This window comes from Astatotilapia calliptera, chromosome 11 (assembly GCF_964374335.1).
Source record: "Astatotilapia calliptera chromosome 11, fAstCal68.1, whole genome shotgun sequence".
NCBI classification, from domain to species: domain Eukaryota; kingdom Metazoa; phylum Chordata; class Actinopteri; order Cichliformes; family Cichlidae; genus Astatotilapia; species Astatotilapia calliptera.
The window spans coordinates 12857728-12874899 of record NC_137432.1 but is presented as its reverse complement, the minus strand read 5'-3'; the positions used below and the strand labels follow the sequence as shown (position 1 = coordinate 12874899).

Here is a 17172-nt window from a genome sequence, read left to right as displayed (position 1 = left end):
GAAAGTCCTGGAGTGGCCTAGCCAGTCTCCAGACCTCAACCCCATAGAAAATCTGTGGCGGGAGTTGAAAGTCCGTGTTGCTCGGCGACAGCCCCAAAACATCACTGCTCTCGAGAAGATCTGCATGGAGGAATGGGCCAAAATACCAGCTACTGTGTGTGCAAACCTGGTAAAGACCTATAGTAAACGTTTGACCTCTGTTATTGCCAACAAAGGTTATGTTACAAAGTATTGAGTTGTATCTTTGTTATTGACCAAATACTTATTTTCCACCCTGATTTACGAATAAATTCTTTACAAATCCTACCATGTGGATTGATGGATTGTTTTTTTTTTTTTTTTCCCACATTCTGTCTCTCACAGTTGAAGTGTACCTCTGGTGCAAATTACTGACCTCTGTCATCATTTTAAGTGGGGGAACTTGCACAATCGGTGGCTGACTAAATACTTTTTTGCCCCACTGTAGCTATTTTTTTTATTTGCTTGGTCACATGCCCCCCATGTCTTTAAAATTGTGATTTTTGAGAGTGTCTGTAGAACCAGTGGATATTCCTGTAGCTTCAGATGTGTCTTTTTGTTTGTTTCTTTGTTTTATTTTCTTTTTAGTCGAAACTTTCAATAAAAAATAACAAAAATGAACTCGTCCTGGATATTCTGCAGGAACAACACACTACCACTGGAGTGCGCTATTGTTTTCTGTAGAAGGAAAGGACTGAAAGTCCATTGGTGTGCACGTGTGCAATTTTAGTAAGTGACCAAGTTAAGTTCACACACGCAAAATGGTTTTAACTGCTGTAAAGGATTAAAAACGTTTAAGCGTTTAGTTTCACCAAGCGAGATTATGAAACTACAGCTCCAAAAGATGCAGTTAGTTGAGAAGTTTATTGCATACAGTACTGACAAGAGAGCTCATTATCGCCAAAGCAGAAACGGTGCAAGCAGTCTGCATCAAATGACAATCATGCATCATTTTCTCCAGTGCAATGACAACAAAATGTCAAGAGACAGTTTTATTCATGCAGTTTAGTCATACATCATACTTGCTGTTCCTGTGAACAAATTACTGTCATGAAATCTTTATTTTTATTCATCTTTTCTTTATAAAGAAATAATAAATAACCAGGAAAGTACCAAAATATTACTTTGTAACAGTTGCCAGTTTCATCTACCAGCTGAATCAGCAGGATGTAAAAACAGTGTCTCTGCTTCAAGTCCATCCATCCATCCATGTGCTTCACCACTAATGGATTGTCATTGCTAACAGGGCTTAATTTTTCTTTTCCCAACTGCTCCATTTATACAACTGAATGAACCACTTGTGTACAACTATCCAACAATACTTTGCTCAGAATGCAAGCCTTTTATAACTCACTGCAGCAATATACGACTATGATGCATTTAGTTAAATCAAGAGAAGCACGTAGAACTGCTGTAGCACTGAATGACTTTCTGTGATGACCAAATTAGTTAAGTAGGTTGTATGTCAATAATTTTAAACTGATATGAAAATAATGAGACAATGGCATCATTTATTAGGGAAATGTTAATTCAAAAAAAGCTATAGTTGTGCGCTTAAAGTTTGGCAAGACCATACACAATATAAAACAATACATTAAAGCTACAGTACAACAATTTGCAACCATTTTCAGTGCTATAACATGTAAAATGCAGGGAAAGAAACAGTAACTCATGCTCTGGTCTAAAGCGGGCGTTCGACTCATTTTGGGAATTGCACAACAAGAACAAGCACATGGAGACTGATGGATGCTCTTATATTTTTGTGCGATTTAGACAAACACTATCACTATTTTGTTGAGCGCAGTCAACTAAATTAAAAAAAAAAAGTACATTAATTTTTGTAAGATTCCCTGAGGTAGAGAATGAAGAGTGGTCTAATGCTTTTTAAAGCTGCTTTTACATATTTTATCTGAAGCTAAAACCCTCAAAGATGCCAGCACAACGTACTGCATTGATTTTGAGGCTCTTCAGTTTTGTTTGTTTTTTTTTAACTAAAAGCTAGTTCATGTCTCAACCTGAATAATAACACATTTGATTGTTAACGTCCAGTCCAGGCGTCTTGGCACATGCAACTGTAGGATTCTCCGAACCTCTTGCAGAATTACAGCAGTTCCCAGGCCTTTCAATAGCCAGTGATTTCCTCTGTAACCTACGTTCTCAGTAGCAGGTGCGAATGAAGATGATGAAAACTAAGACGGCAGTCATAATTGTTAGCGCCGAAAATAGAAAGATGAGGCCGGCAAACACGGGGTTTGACATAGGAGGGATTTTCTTCACTTCGGAAGGAATCATGTTGGACATACTCAGCATGTAGCCCAAACTCCAGCCTATATTAGTTTTCTTTACCTACAGGAAAAGAAAGAAAACAAGTAATTTGAATGTTTTATATTTAAAACCACTTGCTTCCAACACCAGTACACCACCTTGCATGTCAGCGGGATGAAAATCATGAAATTGTATAATTACAGCTGTAGGGCAAAAGATGAGTCATAGCACCCAAAGAAGAAGAAAAAGAACAGGCTGTTTCGTAACTCAAAGTCTTGAAAGAACCTATCAAGCAGCAGACATCCCAAACTGCACACTAACGCCATTGTTGGAAATTGGGAGAATTGCCAGCTGTTTAAAAAGTCTTGTCTTGAGTGCAAAAGGCCGAACGCTCTTTGCAGTGTGGAAACATTGGCTGTAATCGTTCGTCCTTTATGAATCATGAGTAATATACAGAGTGTCAAAGACCAGGAATCCCCTTCTACTGAGGGAGTTTCTTTGTGACAAATTGATGGCATGCCTTCTGCTCTTTAGCTTTTTCATTGCAGACTATTCCTACGACATCAACAACAGTTTCAAGTGGGTGGCCTCATTCACATACGACTGCCAAAGGCAGTTAAATGGCTTCCTGTATTTGAACATGTATCAGCTGTCAACAGCTTTCCAAAACAACTCTCACCAAATTAGTACATCTTACAGTTATATTTCAAGAAGAATTAGTGCACAAGCCATCCATAAACTTTGAACAATGGGAGGATTGTAATGTACTAGCCTCATAGAAGGCAGTATTGAAACTTACAAATAAAAAGAATACTATTTGTCTTATTTACTGCTGTTTAACCAACCTGTTGTTGAAAGTTGATGTTTTTCCAGGTGTCGGTGTCAAATTTGTATCCATCTGCCAGCAAAGTAAAGACGTAATGACCTGCGTAACAGTGGGTCTCGATGAATTTGACGTTCTTTTGTGCGTTCAGCTGAAAGAAGGTTGAACAAAGATCAGAGTTTAGCCTGTGATTGTAATGACACAAGCTAATTGTATTAATTTCAGTTTAATCCCATTTCAGTGAGAAATAATGATTATTTAATCAAGATCATGAAAATATTGTGTAACAAAGACGGAGTGCAGTTTATTTCATTACCTTTATCCTGAAGTAACTTTGTTTCTTTTGCACAGCTGCACTCTACAGCTGTGGTTAGCACAAGCATGTCTCTCTAAATCACTTTTTTGGCCTGACATTGAGTTTGTTACCTAACTGATCATGTTTTTAAAAACTGATGTGGCAGACACTCGCAACAAAATCGAGGGTCGAGGAGATGCTTTCAAAGATGCCGTTGGTGTTGGTGCCGAGAGAGGGTGCTCTGAGTTTTTTATAAACTGCAGACCTACTGGGAGTTGAGTGAGTGGTATTTCTCTGGGGAAAAATGCCTTGTTGATTTCAGAGGTCATCTGAGAATGGCCAGGCTGCTTAGAGGAAAGGGAACAATAACTCAAATAACCACTTGTGACATGGTTGCTGGGTGCCAGACAACCAGGGTATACAAAAGCACAGGCTCACTAAAGGGCAAGAGAAGAGCGGAAAAATGTTGCCTGGTCTAATGACCCTGGATTTCTGCTGTGACATTCAGATGATAGGGCCAGACTTTGGTGCAAAAAGCCTGAAAGCGTGCTGCTTTGTATTAATGGTTTAACGTGGTGTTGAGGATATTTTCTTGGCATATTTCGGGCCCCTTAGTACCAATTGATCCTCCTTTAAATGCCACAGTTTTGAAGGTTGAAGGGGGTGCAACTCATTAAAGGTGTACCTAATAGAGTGTCCAGTCAGTGTATATTACTAGTAAAAAATGTGGACACACGAGCAAAAAGAAGAAAATGTGGGCGCACAGCATTGTCAGAGCTGGTGAGTAGTTTACTTTCTGTTGTGCCTTCTGTTCTAATCTTGATGAATGAAAATGACAACGTATTTTATGTAATTACCTTCATATTAATTCTGTCATTCTCTCCTTCCTAAACATGATTTCTGTTCTTCCTCACCTTAATTTCGTCCCACTCCTTTTTCAGGCAATTTTTGTTTTTTGTTTTGTGCATTTTATGTTCAATATAGGTATTTGTTGTGCCTGAAAATGAACAAATAAATGAAATGAAATGAAATTTCTTGATTTTCTACCTGTATGAAAACTTACCGTTGCCCAGTTTTTGTGGCAGAAGTTCCTAACTGAGGTGTTGAAGTGATTAATGTTTGATGTGCCATTCAACTGCAGAGCCAGGGCAGTCCAGAAGAATCCAGCGTATGCCTGGTCGGACCAGCAGAAACACACACACTAAGTTGTTTTGCATCGTGATCTATTTGCTTTCATGTGTTATATTTGCACTGCGTGTTACCAGGAAATCTCCGGTGACTGGTGGCTGCTCCACCCCGTTGAAGGAACACTGAGACGAGGAGCAGGTCTTGAAATCAAATATGGATTTCACTACTTTCCCACAGCCATCTGAGTCGCCACCACCAAAGAAGATCAGCTCTTGATTGGGGTCGTAGTTTTGCGGTTTCTTTGTACACTGTGACTCAAAAATTGATGATGCCTTTTTGGAAGTATTGAAACCTTTAGGATAGCAGGGGTTTGTTATGTTTTTGGGGTTAGATGATTGCTGGAAAATAAAAAAAATAATAAAAAAAATGTCAAAAGATAACGATTTTTTTAAGAAGAAGGCAAAATCTATAAATAAATAGGACAGAAAAAGACCCCAACCCTGAACTGGATAAGAGGAAAAAATGAATGGCACATTATCTCCACACTGTAGGGCTTATTTCTTTAAATTATACAACACCGCATACAAAGTCTGAAGTAAACAGAAACTATAAGGTTAAGCTGTCATACCATCACTCTGATGCACTTTCAGCATATTTCTTGTAGAATCATTATTAGTTTCAAGAATGAAGCTATGAATTACCAGAAACGATGCATTTCTCCCAGACTAGCTTGACGACAATCACGGTTCGATCAATATTCTTAATGACATAATGCATCCCTGGATCCTTTGGCTGTTAGCAGCTCAGGGACAGCAGCGTTCACTAATCATTCCACAAATTGGCCATTAATGGATTTCGCAGTGCACATGTGTGCAAAGAGCCAGACGTTCCCACTGCACTTAAACGATAGCACAGTAACGCATAACAACCTAAGGAAAGAACCACCACTCTTGTAGTACCTTGGGAATATGAGAGTTCAGTGAAAGACACTATTTTTTTTCTGTGCATACTTGTAAAAGAAACGGAGGACAAAGTCATTCACCTGCACTACTTTCTCCAGAACCAACTTCCCAGCTTCATTTTTGCCATAGCAGAGGAAACTGTGTGTGTAGACATTGTAAGGGTAACCATACAGTTTGACACGCAGGTAGTCGGCTCCCTTGAGATCATCCTGGACCGCAAAGGCAATCTGTGTTGATGCTCCTCCAAGATCCATGGAGCCGACAGTCTTTGCTCCCTGCGGCCGTACGTATGCGTTCCACACGTTTTTCTGCAAAAACAACGAAGATTAATAAACGATGAAACGTACAATAGCAAATTTTTAAAGCTGCAATTATCTTGTTTTTTGGGCAATCGATCAGACAGGTGAAGGCTGTGTCATACCTCTACCAAGTTTCCCTTTAGGTAGTTGACAGTGATCCAGCCATAAAGCCCTTCTTCCTGCCCAGTGATGACTGAAGCATTTTGAAACATGAAGGGGAGGGAACTCAGGTATTGTCTGAGTTTTACCAGGACGTCATTGGCCCTCTGTGCATCTTTCATTCTTAACAGCACAGCAGAAAACAGAACTATTAGACATCACACTAGAAACAGACGTTGACAAATGGATTCACTATCATTAATGAAGCAGGTAAAGATTTTGCCAAATACACGTATTTTAGATGCTATTATTTGCTATTATTTTTATTTTAAACTCATCTAAGCCAGAAGTCATGACGGTAGGCTAGAAGGCTTGGCTCTGTTTTTTAAAATGAGATCAGTATGTCATTTTAAAAACACTAAGATGTGAAGATTTTTTTGAATGTTTCTGTCATTAACTGTTTTATGTGTGGGTTTTATTTATTTTTGGTTGTTTTGTTTTTGTCTTTCTGCTGTTTCTCTGAGCGTTGCACGGTCTGAGTTTGGGGTGCATTTGCTGGAAAGTCCACCGCTCAGAAGATTCGCGACTGTCTTAATAATTTCTCACTTGTGAATAATCATTTTCACTGTACAATTGTAGATTTTATAATAAGATCCTGTTTGGCGTCGTGCTGACACAAAACTAAATGCTCTAAACCAATAAACTGCCAAAACATCATCTTTTATCCATGTGCTCACACTTGCTGATGAGCAGTTAATCAGATGCATTTGATTCGCAGTGCCTGGAAGCAATGAGGAGTGTTCATCTATTTAAATAATGTTAGAGTCTGGAACAGATGTTATGTTTTTTAAATTATGCTAAAGAGGATGTCCTTTTTCACATGACTGTAAATCATTTCATGCAAACTAATCAACCTTTTTTTGTATGTTTGTTATACTTTAACAACAATATACGCTGTCCCCTACTTCTGCCTAGAAGGTCTGCTTTTGTCATCATCTTTCCTTGGGCTGGAAAGTATGAAAAGCCATATTTAATGCCGGGCCCAGAGTTCGACCCATGTGATTGAGATTCCTAAGTTTTGTCCTGCCCTTTAGTCTGAATGTGTTTTTATTGCTGGGGCTTCCCCAGGCATCCAGAGGGAAGGGGGGTTATCCATCAGGCAAAAGGGGGGCAATATAAGACACAAAGCTTTACTGTGAAGCAAACCTCCCTTTTTGTCTCTTGAATGCTTGCACAGCAAAATCGGCATCCATAATTCAGCACCAATGAAGTTGAATGGACTTTCTTAAACTCAATCCACAGCACATATTTGAAAGTATTAAATACATCACTTTAAGAACATTTCTGCATCTCTGTCTTGATATTCTCATCTTTAAAAATCATACATTGTACCCATTAAAAATTCCCACCACACACACACAAAGTCACAGATCTAAATATTATACTTTTTAAGAATGTATTTGTATTCATTATGTCTTGCAGTTCTTCAGTCATCAGCTTACTCCTCTGTGCATGAAAGGTCAAGAAAAGCTTAAAATGAATTAATATAAAAAAATCACTTTTGACTCTTCAATAATAATATAAATAATCAAAAGCTTCTTACTGCAGGAGTCTCATTCCAGCTGTAGCTCCGAGAAACAGGCGCGTACTGTTGTGTTTTGTTGGAGGAATGGTTTTAGTGACGATGTCCATGCATTTCCTAAATCCTGCCATTGTCTTTTCTTCGATCTCGGGGATAACCTTCATGTCGGAGATGGCATTACCTGAGGACACAAATCCAAGCTAAAATTCTCGTGTGTCTAGTAACCAGAATGTCTCCAATTTAAAACACACTCTTTATGTTTTTTCTTTTGTTTGCAAAAGCCTAAAAAGAGTTTGCCAGCACCCCCCCTCCTCTCTTTGTTATATGTGACTCACCATCAACTTTACAGTTTAATGTCTCAGTCACTATTCCTGTTTCGTTCTCCTTCGCTCCTGGCCATTCATACAGGTATACATTGGAACGAGATGAGCCAGCGTCTATCACTATGCCGTACTAACAGGAAGAAGGAAGACAAAAATGTTATTGCACAAGCATTTTCCAATCAGCTTAGCAGGTTGCTGTCTATTAAGCACAGAGTAGCCACCATGACTTTCATCAGGCCTCTGTGTGAAAGATGTTGCATAACAGCAGTAAAAGCCTATTTTCTTTATGGAGATATAGTGGGGTAATGGTATCCTTAGCAGAAAAGAAAGTCTCAAATTAGAGAATTGTGAGAACTGCAAAAGTAAAAAACCACTGGCACACTCCTGATGAAAAAGCATACACACATACACAAAAAGAGAACTGACAAACACGCAAAACGGCAACTGAAAGTCATCACAATGAGTTTTTTTCCTCTTTTTTTTTTTTTTTAGCCCTCGTTTCAAAAAGCTTTCAGTTCTAATTAAAAGGAAAAGGGGAAACAGCAGACGGACAACATGCCTGTTTGTTTGAATGCCATTAACAGTACACGCAAAGTTAAACGTGTTTCATCAGAACCGCCACTCATCAGCAAGCAGACCGATGAGGAATCCCCCGTCTCTGATCCTTCGGTGCAGTTTTTATAACAGCATGCGTATTTATATTTGCATCCTGGAGTATTGCGCTGATGTGCGTATGTGCTCACCTCTTTGCTGTATTCTAAAAACCTCCAAGTGTCCTGGATAACAGCAACAGCAATGAGGGCAGCGATGCTGGTCAAGAGGAGAAGCATCACTCCTGCTATCCGACACTTGTAGCCCATCTTGTGTTTGGAAGCCATTTCCTGTTGGCAAGAAATAGGGTTAAAGAAGATGTGTGGTTCTCACTAAAAGCATCTTTCAAGGTGAAGATGTGCAGATGTTTAAAAAAGTCACGATGAGCCGTAACAGTGACCAGGACTGCTACAGATGAGTAAGTGCTCGCAAGCCAAACGGATGCTTAACCAAATCCAAATCAGAGGGAGGTTGTTCAATCAGAAGAACTCTTTTAGGGAGAAAGTGCTAAAATGCAAAAAAACTAAACGAAAACATTTCTGTTTGTTGTTTTTTTGTTTGTTTTTTGGCTACGATTACACATCACACACAGGCATGCAACATGAAATGCAGCTTTTTTTCATGTGTGCATAGATGGGCTGCACACAATTTAAACCTTTAAAGCTACTCTCATAAACATTGTGCAATATATATCACAATCTATATTCATCACTTTGCAAGGACTCATTAAATTCAAAAACATCCATGAAGTTTACTGACAGATGAATATGCCAGTTGATATGAATACTCTTTGTTATTCAATCAATAATCAATTATAATCATGTTATTTAGATTTGCTGAAACTGCCACACCACACTATTCTGCTCATGTTATGTTCCCGTGTGATTGCATCACTGTTATTGCAGCCATTTGTCAGTATACAGCCGTTAGGTAATTCTCCCTCAGCCATGCCAAAACTGTCCTCACCAGACTGACAACCACTTTGCGGATTAGGTGGAACCCTAGTTCTGTGTCTCTCTTGTTTATTGTCCATTTAAGCTTCATAAATCCAGGAATAAAATTTGCTATCTGACTCCTCTTTTATAGGCAATAACAACAATGACAAAACCAGTGTTTGTTAATCTATGAATAACTCTTAAGTTACCACAGCAACTTCTGTAGAAACAAGCAGGCTAAAGGTGCTCGACAAGGTGCGATCACAACTGGCTGACATGGCAACAAGCGAGTTTAATGTTTCTGATACATGTTGCCCGCAAGGTGCTTGACATTTCGAAGCCATGTGTGCAATACACGTCCTAGACTTTCACTTTTGAATGTCTCTTCTTTATAACCGCGTGCTTAACATTTCCCGGAGCTGTTTCCAACACAAAGAAAGTAAAGTGTCAGCCAGCACATGAAGAGAAATAGCAACCAATCTGTTTTTGCTGTGTCTATGTTGCATTCACTACAAGGTATGTTTCTGTAACTACATGACATTATATCCAATCAACCTGCCAAGACAAACACAGTACAAGTTCTTACACTCCAAGCAGCTCACAATGAAAACAAACATAAGGAGGCATGAGTGACGGTGTGTCTGAGGATGGAATAGAAAACAAATAATTCTATAAAGTAATAATGCGTGTAAGTGCATAATACTGCTAATTTGCAGTTAAGGAACAATGTGTCTTTTGAGCCACTGGTAATGTGAGCTCACTCATCTCTGGCTTTACGGGCTATCATCGCAATGAGCCGGGCTTAAAAACTAAACTGTATTTAAGGTTGTGGGTGATTTTAGTAGCACTGAGGCAAACACTTCCTCCCTGTAAAGTAAATTTTGGTTTCAGTTCTTTCCCACTGCTTTCTCACCTTTTTTTTTTATTATTATTATTTTTTTAAATGCACAGTTGTTACTTGTGGTTTTTAGTAGCATTAATAAGCTTGACATATTACATATTTACACTGCAGTGCATCTCAGATTTGCTGGATGTAAAGTTTCACACAGTGGAGAAACAACAAGATTAGGCAAACAGCACAGTTACTTATAGTTTGTTATTGTAAATGAACCGCCTTTTGGGTTTGTAATACAAAGACTTACTGAATACATTAATTGCACTTGACTTGCACCTATTTTACTTTATATGTCAATAGTTTTCTAAAGCTTAATTGTGAAGTTACTTGAATTTTTTTTTACTATCACCTGAATAGAAATGCATGGTCCTTATAGGATTTTGAGTTGGCAGTTGCAAAACTACACAATATCTATAAAATACTCAATGTGATATTACTGGTTCTGCAGTTTACTTAAAATTCAGCCAGGTGAATCAACAAGTCATATCGACTCTGTTAACACCCACTCAGTAAAAAATCAGCCATGTGTCGCTGGGAGTCAAATAACTTGAGCTATCTCCCCTGCTTGTAAGGACAGGTTCTTATGGTGGTGAGGAGTGGATAGAAGCAAATGTGTCTCGTCACACTCGGTACAGTAAAACTAACTTGCCAGTGTTGATTAACCCTTTGATCATGTCTAAATACCTGTTGTGTTCAAAGGTTTAAAAAATAAATGCATGTGAGGAAATGTTTTGTTTCTTACCTTCTAGAGCTGATTTTTAGAGCCTCGTTGAGAATAAGAGAGAGATGGTTCTGACGAAGGGATGTTGATCTAAAGCAGGAAAAGTGGTTGCAGCAAATCAAGAGAGAGAGAGAGGAACAGAGAGAGAGAGAGAGAAGGTGCTCTGAGTGCTCTCAAGAGTGACTGGCCCACAAGAACAGGAGTGGCGTACCCCAACATAAGTCACAGTGCGGGGAGGAGCATTGTGTGCAGGACTCCAGTTTTTGCCACTCCCAACGCACCAGTGCAACAAAGCAGCCAGCCTACGAAACACAGCTGCTCCTTGCTCATTGCCTGCGTCTGGTGATTAAAACAGATACAAGTATTTGTGAGTATGAACAATGTGAGAAGATGGGGCTGGAGCTGGGATGCTAATTGATGTGATCAATAAGAGAGACTGCAGTGTGGCTGAGGGTCTGCTGTGGAACTTACTATACATTCAGGTGTTATTTAATAGGAGTAAATTATGAGGCAATGGAGGCTATGAAAAGCAAAGGCTTAAGTGCTGTATCAACAATCAAGGATTTGTTGATAGCTGCACGGGATGCCAGCGTTCTCACAGACAAAACTCTGAGTCATTTGTGTGACAAACATGAGTCATTAATTTCTCTGACACAGTGCTGATGGACGAATGGGAACCTGAGCTTTTATTGCAGCATATTTGTTTGTTTTTTATGGGAAGACAGCAGAGAGTTAAAAGCATACTTTTAACGGTGTGTGCATTGCTCCTACTGCTGAACATTTTTGTAAGGGCTCATATGTTAGGAGTTTTGCAGCACTATCTGGAAACATGAGAAATGCTTTTCCAGACTGATACAGACTGATGTATGTGCATCAGTCTGTATAATATCAGTTAAGGAGTGGAGATACTGTCAGAATGCATCTGTCTCCATGCGCAGCCTACTGTAATGACCAAAACACCAGTTAATGCAATATTCCCAAATAATGCTGAGAAGTCAGACACCACTGCATTCTGCTGCTATTTTAAGTATTTTCTATGGTACCCACCCACCAACCCATTTGTTACCTGTAATACAATTTCATCAGGTTACCTTATGTTTTATGTTGGCAGACAACAAATGGTTCCATTGCATTGGAAGTGGTTACTTTGTTATAATACTGTGACATACTATGACATGGCCTCCTCACATGGGTGCCAGCGTCTGGATCTGCTAGCTTTGTTTATTGTCCTGGCATCTTAATAGAAGTTATTACAGTGGTCTGAGTTGCTGAGTTATTCAAAGGTTCAAAGGTATTTCAGATCATTGTCCCACAACAGCAGGACTCCTTCAGGACTTTAAGGTAAAGAGCAGAATTTATGGTTCCACTATACCAGGTCCTGAAGCAGCAAAGCAACCCCAGACCATCACGCTACCACCAACATGTTTGACTGTTGGGTTTTTTGTGTGTGAAACATTGTGTTAGTTTTCTCCATTTGTGGATAATGTCACTCACCACCATTCACTGGAATCCCAGACCCTTTTAAAATGCTTTGTAACCTTATCCAGCCTGATATATGTCAAGTTCTTTTAGATTGTGTTGCTTTTTGAAATCTTTTAGCCTACTTCACTTTGTCAGACAGGTTCTATTTAAGTGGTTTAATCCAGCATGTGTGGCATTAATTAGTCCTGGGTTTATCTTGTCAATTTCATCAACATGATAAAGTCACAAGTGTTCAAGATGCAGTCATGAAACTTCTCAGATGTGTAGTAAACACTGAAATGAAGACCCAGCTCAAAGAACATTGATACTGTGGTCTCTCTTCGTGACTGTAAATTTGCAGCAGCCTTTGTTTTTTTAACCACTGAATCTGTTGCCTTTTTAACACCAGCACTGGTTTCTGGGTTGTCTACAAAGGAGACACTAGTGGTGTCAGTGAAAGTGAATTACATGTCTGATTCAATGGGCGGTGAATGTATATAAAGTATTTTTGTTGCCTAACGTGAGACCTGAAACCTACTGGCCTGAATTAACCGGAAGAACAGGAAGCTTAAAATTAGATTAGCACCAAGAGATGAAAGAGAAGAAGCAAGTATCTTACAGAAAGATTGCATACTTTCTCATAGAGGTAGTACTGCAATACTTCTGTTAGAATGCATGCTCTTTCCAGCTTTGCTGCTTTGCACATGGGTTGTATGGGTTTAGTCTGTCTCTGCAAGACAGACTAAACAAGTTTGCACCCACATGTCTTCTCTTGTGTAAGGAAACATGTGAACACAGTGATTTCCTCTTTAATGCAGAAGAAAGCAAATAAATCAACTCATAGTGAAGAATATATGTATATGAGTACATATCTTGTGATGATTTGGGAAGAATTTAGTAATCATCTCCAATATGTTGCATGTTTTATTTCATCCTAAGAAAATACTGAGTTTCTGCTGTCTGCACAACTAAAAACAAAGTGGAAGTTCCGTCATCCTCAGATAATTACCAATTCAGCATCAGTGCTGTTTATAGTCTACTCGGATTTGTAGAGCCACCAAGACATATTCTCACTAATTGTTTATGTCTCTTTCAGTGCTTTTAAAATACATTAAACACCCTGATGAATCTCTACTGCAGGTCACAGGGCAGCACAGAGAGGTTTAGAAGCTCTTAATGCATCGTTGATAAATTAGCTTGACAGACCCATACTTGCATGCATATGCTGCACATAATGACAGCATTATGCGGTGTCAACTTATCAGATAATTACACCTCATGCCTCTAATGTATGGGTGTAGGAGGCTGGTCCACTTTAAACCCTGCTGCCTCCATTTCCCTTCACGCACCCTTCAGCCACTCCCACCACATCGCCCCATCTACCTAACTATTTCAACAGGGCTGACTCTCACAGGGAGCCGCTGTGTGAAACACTGTACACAACCCTCTTCCCCACCACTGCTTGACAGAAAGTAGTCCCCAGACTAGCTCAGGACAAACCCATATCTCTTACATGTCAAAGCTGTGTACCACTCAGCACGCTGCAATTGAATTATCAAAAAGGAAACTCTTATCCTTGTAGAATTACAGATATCAGAGTTAACAGCAATCAGTGCACATTTCAACATGGGGCAAATATGCTGGCCATGTAATGGGATCTCTGTGGTCTCAAACGCATTGTGATTTGAGATTCAGTTACGTGCTGATGGCTAGTAGATTATAATGTTTTCCCATCTGATCCCTCCCAAGTGAAACAGCATCTTGGGCATGCTTTCAGGAAAAACCTCACATACCAGATATTTGAAGGCTGCTGAGCCTAGTGGGCTGACAGCATGTGTTGGACTGGACGAGTCCAACACATCAGGGCTCAAATATGCATTTTCAATATGAGATTATATATTTGTAGTTTTCTGTTCTGATCTATTTCTATCTGTTCAAATAATTATGCACTGCAATACAAATGTGCTTTGCTGTCTGAATGTTTTGGCAGTACCGTAAAGACTCATGTTTGAACCTAGTTTGGAACAAAGCATAGGTTTCACATCACAAGTTCAACTTTGCAGCTAAGAATAGATGCTAGAAAAACACTTTTCACAGGTCCTGCCCTCCCTGTCTTTATGTATCTCCCACCTTTGCAATTACCTGCTCTGCCCCAGTGTGTTGCACCTGTGAGTAATTCCCTTCCCTTGTATTCAAAATGTGTTTTTTGCCTGTCCTTTGTCAGCTCGCTTTTGTTTATGTATGCACTTCAGTAATACTGCTCTTGCATTGAATTTCCCACGCGCCTAACCCTGTTTTGCCTTTTGGCTTTTGCCTCTGCTTGTTCCAGGTTTTGTCTGCTTTGATCACGGGTTGATCACCTGTGGAACAAACTGTGCTTTACCTCAGTGAAGTGGTGAACTCTCATGTGGTCTCTCATACATTTCAGTTCTGTGTTGTTACAACAGGAATGCTGGTTAGATAAAAAAAAAGAAGGCTGATCTTTTACTATCTCTTTGAGACTTATTGAATTCACCGCTGTTTCTACGCTCATTCTTTTATTTCTTTTTTATCAACCAATCACACCCTGTGAAAGAATGCATCATACCAAGGTTACCAAGCACCTAGCTAAGATAAAAGTTTCCACCCCGTCTAAGATTCCTTCCATGAAAATGTTTGCACTCTCTGACAGGATTCTCTACTGTCCAGAAAACAACGGAAATGAGCGCAGACACCAGAGGGACAAATAAACAAAAGACCGATACATATGTGATTGCAATGCTGTATAGTTGCACAGAGCCTAGAAAACTGTGATATACAGTGAAGTTAGTTCTTTTTCTGGACTGAAGCAGTACTGGGGATCTTATGCTAAGTTAGAGGAAAAACACCAATACTTTAGATCATTTATTTTAAATAAAACTGCTGTTCCTCAAATGTTACTGAATTCAACTGAAAGACTTTCTTTGAAACTTTTAATAGAGATTTCCTAGCTTATGTCCCTGAGATAAATTCTTGGGAATACTTTAGTGGTTTTCTGCCTTTGGTCACTTAATATCTGTGCAATCAAAAGTCACTCTGTGCATGTTCACATTCATGTTCAACTGAAGACAAAGAAACGTTTTTAGAAGACTTTTCACTGTTAAAAGACTTTTTCATGAGCAGAGAGTGGAAACTGACTCATAAAATCTAAGTCTTGATTGAAATACGGTAGATTATGTATAAAAATTCCTGAACAGCTGATCAAATACTTTTGTGAGAAGCTTTAAATTAAAGCTGAAAGTCTGCACTTGAATCACATGATGTTTGTTAGATTTAAAATCCTCTGTACAGCAACAACAGTTGCCACTGTCCAAAACTGGACCAGAGACAAGTTATTTCTCTTTGATGAAATAACTTGTCTCTGCTTTATTTGGATTAAAGGTTAATGTCAGATAGCTTTTGAGCTGTCTGTAATACAACCTAATAATATTACACTAATGTTACCCCCCTTTGTCTCGCCCTGCTTTCTTCTCTTTCAGGCTCTCATTTGCAACCTACTGGAGCAGATGGCAGACTCTCCTTGATCCTGGTCCTGCCTGAGATTCCTTCCTGTTAAAAGGGAGTTTTTCCTTCCCACTATGACCGAGTGTTTGCTCATTGTCAGTTGTCTGCTTGTTGAGTCTTGCAATATAAAGTACCCTGAGGCAACAATTACTGTGACTTACCGCAATATAAAAAAAACTAAATTGAATTTAACTACAGAGTACACACATAAGATTGAAGTCAGTTTACTATGCATTGAATATTTCTGATTATAAGCTTGATTATTTTAATATGGAATCAACATTTCTCAGTGCTGGGTTGTTCTCATTTTAAGGTAAGCATTATTTAAAGATGTTACCATACTAGTATTCAACTAAATTCATTTAAATGTTATTTATATAGGGCTAAATTACAACAGCAGTCACCTTAAGGTGCTTCATATTGTAAGAAAAGGGCCTAACAATAATGGAGAGAAACCCCCAACAATCAGACAACTCCCTTTGGTCAAGCACCTCATAGTGTGGAGGAAAATCTCCCTTTGAACAGGAAGAAACCTCCAGCAGAACCAGGCTCAGGGACAGGCAGCCATCTATTAGGACTGAATGGTGCTGAGCAAAGAAGAAAACCAAGTGTCCAGTCTTTCTCCCAGATCCAACCTGGGAGCTATTTCCACAGAAGAAGAACCTAAAAGCTGAAGGCTCTACAACATTTTTAAACCATTACTCCTGTGTAGCTGTCAGAAATACTGATCATGTGTCTGTTGGCATCTCCTTGTGGCCAAACTGCAAAATGCATGTCCAGAAACATTTGTAATGCTTGAAGCAAAACTCTCTCTCTCCTTTTTTTTTTTTTTTACACATGTACACTCAGGAGGAGCAGCAATAAAGCTGCCAGCAAAATTATTGTAAAATCCCCAACTAAGAGTCAGTAAAATATGTGCTTCCATCCCCTTCACCCCAAGTGCTCAAATAAATGTTTAATTATAATTGCAAGGCCTTATGAAAGCATCTGAGGACTGAGACAATCACTCAGACAAGTCAGCAACTGTGATAACATAAAAGCAGCCTACAAAGGATTTCAAAGAAGAACGCAATCTTTGCTTTTATCTCAGTATGAAGTTGATTCAAGCCTGATTTCCCCCTTCAATATTTAAGATGATCACTTCATTACCAGGGGAACGACATTTTCTGTTAAACTGACACAATGATAACAAATAAAAATGCTGATTAAAGTAAAGAAGTAAAAGTAAAGAATTAGTAAATAATTCACTGAAG

At 39.1% G+C, this 17172-nt stretch overlaps 1 protein-coding gene across 1 annotated transcript; it reads right to left on the bottom strand.

Annotated features, from left to right (window-relative positions):
• Positions 1 to 863: 863 nt before the first annotated feature.
• Positions 864 to 11130, bottom strand: entpd3 (ectonucleoside triphosphate diphosphohydrolase 3). Its single transcript, XM_026185477.2, has 10 exons — positions 10958 to 11130; positions 8538 to 8675; positions 7807 to 7924; positions 7493 to 7652; positions 5913 to 6072; positions 5572 to 5799; positions 4664 to 4927; positions 4465 to 4575; positions 3129 to 3257; positions 864 to 2364 (listed from the first exon to the last, which is right to left on the bottom strand). Exons 2-10 carry the CDS (start codon positions 8670 to 8672, stop codon positions 2176 to 2178), a joined length of 1494 nt encoding a protein of 497 aa, XP_026041262.1. The 5' UTR covers positions 8673 to 8675; positions 10958 to 11130; the 3' UTR covers positions 864 to 2175.
• Positions 11131 to 17172: the final 6042 nt, after the last annotated feature.

Excerpts from the sequence above, each read along its gene's own strand:
- entpd3 (XM_026185477.2), bottom strand. The coding sequence starts at position 8,672 with ATGGCTTCCAAACACAAGATGGGCTACAAGTGTCGGATAGCAGGAGTG. Across the intron at positions 4,928-5,571 it reads TTCTGGAGAAAGTAGTGCAG|CAATCATCTAACCCCAAAAA; the intron begins GTGAATGACTTT and ends TTTATTTTCCAG. Across the intron at positions 2,365-3,128 it reads ACATCAACTTTCAACAACAG|GTAAAGAAAACTAATATAGG; the intron begins GTTGGTTAAACA and ends CTTTTCCTGTAG.